Source organism: Austrofundulus limnaeus, unplaced genomic scaffold, assembly GCF_001266775.1.
Source record: "Austrofundulus limnaeus strain Quisiro unplaced genomic scaffold, Austrofundulus_limnaeus-1.0 Scaffold241, whole genome shotgun sequence".
Taxonomy (NCBI): domain Eukaryota; kingdom Metazoa; phylum Chordata; class Actinopteri; order Cyprinodontiformes; family Rivulidae; genus Austrofundulus; species Austrofundulus limnaeus.
In genome coordinates this window covers 481331-492007 of record NW_013952643.1, presented here as the reverse complement: position 1 = coordinate 492007, position 10677 = coordinate 481331, and the positions used below count along the sequence as shown (strand labels likewise).

The 10677-nt window shown below is 37.7% G+C and overlaps 1 protein-coding gene across 7 annotated transcripts in view; it reads right to left on the bottom strand.

Moving 5' to 3' along the window:
• The window catches only part of sbf1 (SET binding factor 1), a 108630-nt gene that overhangs the window by 44784 nt on the left and 53169 nt on the right, over positions 1-10677 (bottom strand). For 4 of the 7 annotated variants that reach the window (XM_014020112.1, XM_014020113.1, XM_014020116.1 and 1 more), the window contains 5 exons: positions 8357-8386; positions 4494-4599; positions 3702-3834; positions 3488-3596; positions 1155-1268 (listed from right to left, as the gene is read on the bottom strand). In XM_014020112.1, coding sequence (XP_013875566.1) covers positions 1155-1268; positions 3488-3596; positions 3702-3834; positions 4494-4599; positions 8357-8386 — 492 coding nt within the window. Of the gene's footprint in view, positions 1-1154; positions 1269-3487; positions 3597-3701; positions 3835-4493; positions 4600-4705; positions 5147-8356; positions 8387-10677 lie in introns of those variants that run through there. The other 3 variants (XM_014020115.1, XM_014020119.1, XM_014020118.1) reach the window with 2 other exon arrangements.

Below are 10677 nucleotides of genomic sequence, written 5' to 3'. Positions count from 1 at the left end.
GTGTGTGTGTGTGTGTGTGTGTGTGTGTGTCATAGTTGACAATAAGAAAACTTCAAGATAATGGTGGCCTAATATTTGGAACTAACCCATTCTTTGACTTTTCCCACAAAAACAAACAGCATATCCACTAACCTGGAATAAAACACTGTGTATTTTAGGATCAACACATCTGAGATTTCTTGGTGCAGTGATTAACTTCAAATCCCGTATTTTAAAAAAATCAAATACGAAGGTCTAGGCAATGCCCCACATGAGTCAGTGATTAGGGGTGCTTTTTAGCTCAAAATGGTGTAAAAGCAGGGGCAGACTCACCGAAGAAGAAAAATTCACAGGTAGTGTGTGCACAAATGGACAGTGTGCAGCAACAGTCTTATAGTGTGGGTTTATTTCAGCACTTTCGCAACCTGCTGGCAAAACGTTTTGCCCCTCTCCACACAAGAACTTATTGTGTGATTGGTCAGAAGTTTGTGGAAGTGTTTTGCTTAAACTGCTCACTTAAAAAAAATACTTGCTTCCAGAACCTGACAGCTTTAGGTTACAGACATTTATAAAGACAGTCAAACGGGCCAAAATCTCTGGGATGGAGATAAAACAGATGTGCACAGAGGAATCTGTCTCATAAAAACTGTGGAGCTTTAACTGCGACAGATATGTGGACGAATAACTTTGAGTGACAAGTCTCTGATTTTTTTATCTTTCCACACTGTAGACTCTAGAGGGAAGAAACCCTGTCCAGTGACACATACTGCAGCAGAAGGGGKTTCCCAGGCGCTCGGCATGGTGCGTCTCAGGGGCTATGAAAGGTGTGTGCAAAAACAAACGCTGAACAGCCACATGACCGCGCATCGTCCAGTCGGCTGCTGACCAACCATACTGAGCCTTTTAACTTTACTAAGAGAATAAGATGCTTCTAAAAAGAAGTGGAACCCGAATTGTTCAAATTAAAACGATGCCCAACCCCACAGATAAGTGTGATTGGTATTGCCTTTTTCATTTTGAAGATGTAATAAATACATGAAAGGAAAACTAATCTAGGAGGACTTTCCTGACATCTTTTCTTATGAATCAGCACAAAGTGTTTAGTGTTTTATGGAAACCACACAGCATCCATCATCCGGCTTTGTCAAGTCTGGATGTGTGAAGGGTCCACTTACCATGGAGAGTGCAGTCTGGGTCTGCTGTAGGAGCGGTTCAGGCAGCAGGGAGATGTGAACACATTCAGGGATGCTTATCGTGCCTCCGTCCAGGTCAGCAATGATTACATCCAACTAACAGACACATAAACACTGCTCAGTTTTCAAAATTTAGACATATCATTGTAACCAGTGGACAAAAGCTGAGGAGAAGGTTGGTTCTCTTACTGCACAATGCCACAAACCTAACAACAAAAACCTCACATTATGAGGTGTCTACAGTCTTATGTAGGAAATATGAGTTCAAATTAAAACCTGCACTTCTAGTTCTGAAGAAGTATCTGAGGAATCTATCTGAAGTTCTTGTCTTCAGAAGGGATCTGAGAGAAAACAGTGAGTTGTTAAACAGCGAGAGGCACACTGGCTGAAAGAAGACAAAAATGTCCACGTTTTGATGTCTTTTTGTATCCAAAAAAGTTACAAGAGTAAGAGGAGTCTGCAAAAAACTGAACTGTCTTCAACATTCTGTAGATAACTGTGCAGAAATTTTTCAATAAAAAATTTTATTCAAAAATTGTATTCATTTCATTAAAAATAACTACATATAATAATAAAGAAAATACACAAATCAAAAATCAAAATAAAATGAAAGGTAGCAGAAGAAGAATAAGTCTTTTATCCCCAGAATACATTCAAACGGAGCATAATTTACAAAACAATACTAAATAAAATTAAAAACATCAGCTCAAACATTCATATAGCTTCACATTTTTTCTTTTCATATACCTTCAAAAAACTAGCTTTTATCTGTCTCTTAAATATATACATAGATCTGGCATTTTTAAGATCATCCTCCAGACCATTTCACAATCCTATRCCTTGGATTAAATTACATCTTTCTTTCAAGCAAGTATGAAAATATGGTTTCACAAACATTATTTTATTTATTTATAATCTTTATTTAACCAGGAAGTCCCATTGAGATTAAAAACCTCTTTTCAAGAGAGACCTGAGAGCATTTTCATACCCTTAAGATAATAACTGTCTCTCTTAAAGTTTGCCTGAATGTTAACATCAGATTTAAATTGTGATTGTGTAAAAAAAAAAAAACAAAGAAAAAACAGATATTGAAAAGCCAGTTCAGCCATAAAGTCTGCGATCCATTTAAACTTTAAAATATGTTTCTGCTGTCGACCATGTCTGAACTGCAGGTCCAAGGGGAGCTCCGTTTTCTAATGTCTTTCTTGCAAAATATCATGGTTGCCTAACACACTTTACTGTGAAGCTCACTGAGCTCAAGCTACATGTTTTGGTGTACGATTTGCATGTTTATGTCAAAAACGCAACAAGACAAAAGATTTGATTTGACGGTTTAATAAAAGACAGCTGAGTGACCCAACAGGTCTGTAGGACATGAAACAACATGTAATCAAACCCTGCATCAGAGAAAATGAAGGTCCATCCCAAGGTTTGTCCTTCTGTCTATAAAGCCTTCTCAACTTCTCACACTAAGACTAGTGGCAGTTTCCACCTGGGTCATATTTCTCTTACAGGTGTTCATCGTGAGTTTCTCTGATGCAGCTTTACAATATTTTCAATCCACTGAGACAAACAATGAATAAAAGGCACGACAACATTTAAAAACAACATTTTAAGACTGAAGAACTACTAAAAACTGTCAAATAAACAAGGTCAGAGAAATATATCAACCACTGTTGTCCACACTTTCCAGTTTTGATTAAAACTCTCCAGTTTTGAATAAAACTCTCCAGATGARCAGTAAAACATTTTCTACAACAGAATAAAAGCTCAGCTGCATCGTTTTGTATTTTTACTTGTCTTATTTCAGGTTTATCATGTCCTGGATGATTTATAACTACACCAGAATCATGTTAGAAGTTAACCTTTTGTCAGAGCAATGGAACAGGATGCACAGAAATGTTTTTTTTTTCATGACAAATGTTTTAAGAAACTCTGTGCAATCTCAAAATCAGTCACTTTGGGGTGTTTTGGCCACTTTGGCCTTTTTTCACATTTGTAGAAAATAAGACTTTAGTCTTTTATGATTTATTTTTTTTACACAGTATGAAAACTAACGCTGTTCCAATACCAGGTTTTAGCAAACCAAGCATTACAGTTTGGGTACTTGCTGAGACCAAGTACCGTCCCCTAGTACTTACCAAGTTAGAACGTAAACAATACACAAATTTCTTTAGAACTAGGTTGCTCTCCTTCCTTATAGGCCTACGGCTCCCGAGTATCAGGGTATTTTGTACGAGTACTTTTAAAATGCTAGTATCAGGTACGATGCTGATACTATTAWAGGTATCGAGAAAGCACTACTGAAAACTTACCAGTTCTTGTGTCTCAGAGCGAAAGAAGGAGTTGACCCCGATGATGAATGGGGTGGGAGTGCTTAGGACCTCTAGCAGTTTTCCAGGCAATATGGGAACGTAGGTAAAACTGAGGAAACAGAAAGAAGAAGATGCTTATGACACCAACCACTGTCACAGCCTTACATGAGCAGTGACTGAAACACATCCCAGACTGTGAGGAACGGGATCACACCTATATTTGAGTGGGAACATGATGGCCAGAAGACCTCGGCATGCGTCGGTTAGCCTTTGGTAGCTGCTGGACAGGAACAAGATCTTGTGTTCTGTCAGGGCAGCACAGAACAGATACAGCACGTTGACTATACCTGAGGAGAAAACAAAGAGGGTGTGAGAGGAAGAACAAGGTTTCACAAAGGAAACATCTAAAGTCTGTCAGACAAGGCTACATATTCATGTTTTTATTATTTTGAATATCCCACAAAACTATTAAGAGTTATGAAAATCAGTCAGTTTTTATTTTAAATTTTGTCAAAAATATTCTAAACGCTACCAGCAACAATTCAACCTTAAAGAATTAAACCTTTTCTGACATACTAGTGAGAAACAATCAGTCTCATTCAGTTTAAGATTTCATTTGATAACAAAAAGTACTTTACAGTGTAAAGACTATTAGAGTCAGCTTGAAAGCCAAAGTTTCAAAAAAAAAGATTTGATTGATCTTTTAAAACAGCATGTGTTGAAGATGACTCTAAGCTACTGCCACATCAAGTTTTAGTCAGTTTTACAAACACTGAGCTGAACTTTAGCCATTTTTCAGCTGGTTAAAGATGTTTAGTTGTGGCGAACATTTGAAGTGACTCAAAAAGTTAAACAGTTGTAGATGTGCATCCAATGATTACTTTCTGCAAGTTCTTCAATTTGTCAATTGGTTCATAAGATCTTTTAGCAGACAAACACAAAAACTGTGATTGTTCGCCTTTCGGAGACGGGCAATAGAACAGCTCAACTTCTTAGTTTCTCATACCAAGTTGCCTGAATAGCTGAGCCACACTGCAGCCGCTGACAGGAAGAGAGTCATTGATGGGAGTCTGGATGACTTGCCGGTCACCAGCGCCTAACGTTATAGTTCTCTGTAGATTAAAAGAGAGGAGAGCAAACAAAGGAGAAGGATTAGAAAAAGGGTGACAATACCACAAAACAGGTGTGCTTTTCAGAAAATCCGGGTGGTTTAATCACAGTTGAGCGTGCCCAGAAAGCAGCGTGAATCAGAAGGCAGAGAAATGGAGAATCCGAGGAGCTTAGCAGGTAGATGTCAAATAAAACCCAAGCCATTCCAGCTGATCAGGATGTGAATGAGGCTTCAAAAGACTCCATGCCAACAACCGTACTGCAAAACACCAGTAACACCTGAACAAAGAGCTGTTATGAGCAACAGAAATCCCAAAGACGAGGCAGCTGTCATGCATTGAGAACTTTCCACAGCAGTTTAATTTGGAAAGGGACCAATTCATACGGCCACATAAAACCTGTAAGATGTGTACCGAGTTATTACTGAAGGACAGTTAAGCTTTGACCATCAGGATGAAACTAGTTGAGATCAAATCAACAGATCAGAAGATGTGATTTCTGTCATACTTGAGGTGTTTTGGGGCTCACTACCTGTTTAAAGTGTACACAAAATCCAAAGACGTTTCATGTGAAACTAGTCAGTGTCTGTTGAGGCTTTCCGGGTAAAAGTGTGCCTACCATGCACAGAACTGATAGTGAGCCACAAATTAGAAATGAGATACTGTGATCCAACATCTGATCATTTGGATGCTTAAAAAATGGGCAGGAAGGCCTGAAGTGTGTCTGTGTGTGCTTTATRAAAACTATCTATGTATACTTTCATATGGCTGAGAGGCTATGAGTTTCACCTGATACTATTAGTTTATCTCAATGTCAAAAAMAGATTGGCCAATACAGTCTATATTTTAGACTTTAGATGTGTTCAAATACAGGGGCTGCATCCATCGAAGGACCTGGCCTACCTTGTCAACCACGAAGACCTGAAGAAAATGGCTGTGATTTGAATGGTCTACCTTTAAACTTTATTCTTACCCTTACATCTGCTTATGTCCTGTGGCCTAGCAAACGTGACGGCACTAAACAGAGGCGAAGAAGATTGAAAATAGCAAAATATTAATATATTAATATTATAAACAAAATATGCGATTCTTGTCAATCTAAGGGACCTGCCAAATGAGCTCGTTAACAAAGATTTCTGACAAGAACAATATTAAAACACATCTATGCAAATGACAAAACAGTGTTAAACATTCAATTTTTGTATCGCCAGACTTATTTTAAACCGGACTCCTGTCTTGCTCCGTCCTCTATTATGAGCAAAAAATAAATAAAATCTCTCGGTTGGCCCACATTGCATCCTGGAATAAAGTGGGCTGAGAAGGATACACTAGAATCGTCCCTCAAATCAATACAGTGGGTAAAATAAGTTTGAACACGTCACCATTTTTCTCAAAAATATATACATGTATTACTAAAGGCGCTAATGACGTAATTTTCACCAGATGTCAGTAACAACCCAAGTGATCCATACATACAAAGAAATCAAACCATAAATGTCCAGAAATGAAGCTATTTGTAGCAATGTGGAATGGCACAGGGAAAAAGTATTGAACACATGAAGAAAGGGAGGTGTAAAAAGGCATGGAAAGCCAAGACACCAGCTGAACTCTCTCAGTAATTAGAAAGCAAGCCTGCCCCTTGTCAGTGCAAATTAATATCAGCTGGTTCAGTCCCAAATGATGACCAGGTATCACACAAGAACCATCTGATGATGGGTAAAAGTAAAGAGCTCTCTCAAGACCTTCACAACCTTATTGTTGCAAAGCATAATGATGGCATCGGTTACAGAAGAATGTCTAAACTTCTGAAGGTTCCAGTGAGCACCGTTGGGGCCATGATTCGGAAGTGGAAAGAACATCATTTCACCATAAACCGACCACAACCAGGTGCTCCTTGCAAGATTTCTGACAGAGGAGTTAAAAGAATGATCAGAAGAGTTGTCCAAGAGCCAAGGACCACTTGTGGAGAGCTTCAGAAAGACCTGTAATTAGCAGGTACGATTGTTTCAAAGAAAACAATAAGTAATGCACTGAACCACCATGGCCTGTATGCACGCTCACCACGCAAGACTCCACTGTTGAAAAAACAGCATGTTGAAGCTCCTTTAAAGTTTGCTGCACAACATTTAGACAAGCCTGTGTAATACTGGGAGAATATAGTCTGGTCAGATGAGACCAACATTGAACTGTTTGGATGCCAGAATACACATCATGTTTGGAGGTCAAATGGCACTGCACATCAGCCCAAAAACACCATACCAACAGTGAAGTTTGGAGGTGGGAACATCATGGTGTGGGGCTRTTTTTCAGCATATGGTACTGGCAAACTTCAAATAATCGAAGGAAGGATGAGTGGAAAAATGTACAGAGACATTCTTGATAAAAATCTGCTTCCATCTACCAGGATGATAAAGATGAAACATGGCTGGACATTTCAGCAAGACAATGACCCCAAACACAAAGCCAAGGAAACTCTCAGTTGGTTTCAGAGAAAGAAACTAAAGCTGCTTGAATGGCCCAGCCAATCACCTGACCTGAATCCAACAGAAAATCTATGGAAAGAACTAAAGATCAGAGTTCATAGAAGAGGTCCACGAAACCTTCAAGATTTGAAGACTGTTTGTGTGGAAGAATGGGCCAAAATCACACCTGAGCAATGCATGCCACTAGTTTCTCCATACARGAGGCGTCTTGAAGCTGTCATTGACAACAAAGGCTTTTGTACAAAGTATTAGATAAATTTCAGTAAGCGTGTTCAATACTTTTCCCTGTGCCATTCCACATTATTACAAATAACTTCATTTCTGGACATTTATGGTTTGATTTCTTTGTATGTATGGATCAAATTTCATGTCATTAGCACCTCTAGTAATATATTTACTGAGAAAAATGGTGACGTGTTCAATACTTATTTTACCCGCTGTATTTGTTGACCGCATTTGGAGGAGTCTTTGAATTTGGATAGCCTTCAATACCACGCATCGACATAATCAATAATCAAATTTGGCCATCGAAGGATGCAGCCGCCATTTTTAAAGTCGCCATATTGGATCCTTTTCCCAGTGGGAAGGGGGTCATGTAGTTTAAAGGCAGCCAGAAATGGATTGCTTCAACCAGTTGAGGAATATTTCTTGTGGTTCATAAGTTAAAACCACAGAAAGTTGAAACAACAACTTGGAAAGCTGGAACAACAACAACAACTAGGAAAGTTGCTCATGATGCACAGCTATTTGACGTGTTCAATTTGCTGTCCTTGGTGCTGAACACACACCTCTGTGATGAATAACAYTTTGAACTTTCTGTGTTGATAACTTAAAGAAGCACATGGTATGTAGTGAAGGCAAGACCTGTTACCTGTCATAACATCAATTGTCTAAAGGCCTAATTAGAGCCCTCTTCATCTACAACATACGACCATGTTATCTCATACTTATGTTGTATTACGTGGACACACTGAAGAGAACCATGCAAGTCTCTGTACAAGAAGTCTCTAGTTCTTATGAACTGCAGTGATGTGAGAGTAAATAATGACATGTTCACTTTTGAGATCATACGCTGATTTCAAGAATCAAACTTATGTGTTGTCAATTTCTATGCTAGATGTTAAAATCAGTTGTTGGTCACAGACTAAAATTATCTTCATTAGTTTTCCTCCAACAGGAGCTGTGAATAGATTGATCCAAGGAAATGGGTGGAGAAAAAGAAGCTGAAGAAGCTGATTGGTAGTGGGAGATGGGGTAAGGAAGTCAGGTTGGCATACCAAACTATCTTCATTTTCCTCATGGCTGGGCTACACGCACACACACACAGCAGGATAAAACACAGGTTAGAAACAATACCAGTGAATGCCTTARCTTGATAACAATATGACAGTCATGGCAAAACAAATAAGCTGCACAAACATTAACATAACAGAAACAGAAACAGAAAAATATGTAATGATGGCAACATTAAATGAGACACATGCAAAACAAAAACATCATATGGAAACAGCAGCATTAAGTGTTTTAAAATAAAAATAATAATATATACATTGTTTTTATTTATAACCATGAACAGAAAAACAGGAGAAAGCAGAATCCATTGTTTTTAAAGAGGAACTTCCAACATACATGTGAAAAGCTTAAATTAAGAATGGAGATATATTTTGGTACATTTGGCAAAATAAATGTGATGAATTGATTGATGAATGGATGGATCGTCTAACTGATATTGCAGTAGAAGCTAAAGAACTACACAGTAGATTTTAACAATGTTATAACAGTCGTATTGGGCTGACAAAAGAATGTCTAAATTTGACATATTTTAATTTCACAAGTGAAGACATGCAACTGGCTCCATTTACTCCATTTAATTACCTTTACAACTGAAGCATCTTCTACCTAATACATGTGGAACATGTGTCAAACTCAAGGCCTGCAGGCTCGCATGACATTTTATGTGGCCGGCAAGAGTTTCAAAGATGTATTAATGTCTTTGAAAAAAGCTGCTTTAAAGCAGCAAGCACGGACTGTATACTTCTTCTCCCATAATGCACGTTGATTATTTTACATACAAACTGACAGCATCCCACCATCCCTGTGAAGGTGCACAGGGTTCAAAAGTAGCTGGTAGTTGCAGAATTTCACTATGTAAAATCTTCATTTAACTGCATTTTTTGACGACTACTTTTGCTGTGGCCCAGTTATTCTGGGAAGTGGGAATTTCCTACTTATAAGTTGTAAATTTAAACCCCTACAGTGGGAATTCCCTGTCGTAAAGTGGGACTGCTGTATTATTTATTTCACATTAAGTCAGTCGTACACGTAGTACTTTCCCATGTTTATAAGAGAACGTGCTTAAACACTGTTTCTATGCAGGAAATACTACATAGAGCTCAGTTATTGGTTGTTAGTGTTGCTCAGCCATAACAATGAGACGAGGAACGTGACATTTGTGTTTGCTTGAAGTTAAACATGAAACTTGGAAGTTAATTATAACTGGTCCTTTGAGGACCACCATAATTCTCGTGTGGCCCTCTGTGAAAATTTTAACACCCCTGATGTACAAGATCAACTTGATCCTGAAAATTAAAATTGAATTATTAAGTTTCTCTATACATACATACACATATTTATACTACAGTTTATATTACAGGGAGGAAGTTTATTTTAAGCAAAAGCAGAAAAAAAAATAAACACTTTAGTTCTATACAAGAAAATTCCCATAAACTTGCATTTGCATTCAGTAGTGTAATGACTTTCCTTGTGTTTAGTTTTAAAACCATATTTTAAACTAATTCTCAATCTTTCATTTTTTATCTTGAAACCTGTTTTTTCTGAAATGGAGTAAGTTTCAGGAGCACATGATGACTGCATCTAGTTTGAGAGAGAATTTGTCACACAGACTTAACAAGTTCAAATTTGAAGTGACAAGCCTCTGCAACTCATGAGAGGAAACTGAGAACCCTCACAGACATTTCCAGATAGTTGGCCACTCCCTCACAAAATACCATTTACCAACTAGCCAATGGTTGAAGCCCACTAAAGTATCAGCTTGAAACCATAATCTCAAAAAATAGAATTTTTAAAATGTTTTTGATTATATTTATTTATTTGTTGCTTCTAATACAATTTCTAAATAAATTATAGTTTAGGTGGTAAACTAATTCATACTCAATGGGGTTTTCATAATAATTGCATTAAAACAGCAAATATCCCTTGCCTGGTAATCAGTTACATAAATTCCCCGGAGTTTGGAATATCTCAGCTCAACTGTATATTGATCGTGGCCCCAACTTTTCAGAAGAAGAAAGGAAGAAATTAATTTTTCTTTTGTTTTGGACTTTGCGATTCTGATTCCATTGTTCTCTTCTGACTTCATTTACATGAGGGATTATTTTATAGACCTAATATCTGTCATGTGTTCAGACTGTCTGAAGTTGTCTGAAATGTAAACAACTTTTAGCTGCTGCCAACTAAACACGCTCATTTCGCTCAGTCAACTATGCAGCAGATTTTAGTAGTGAATGATGTGTATCTACTAGACACAAAAAAATGAAGAAAAGGTATTTTGACAAAGTTTCACAAATTTATCATCATG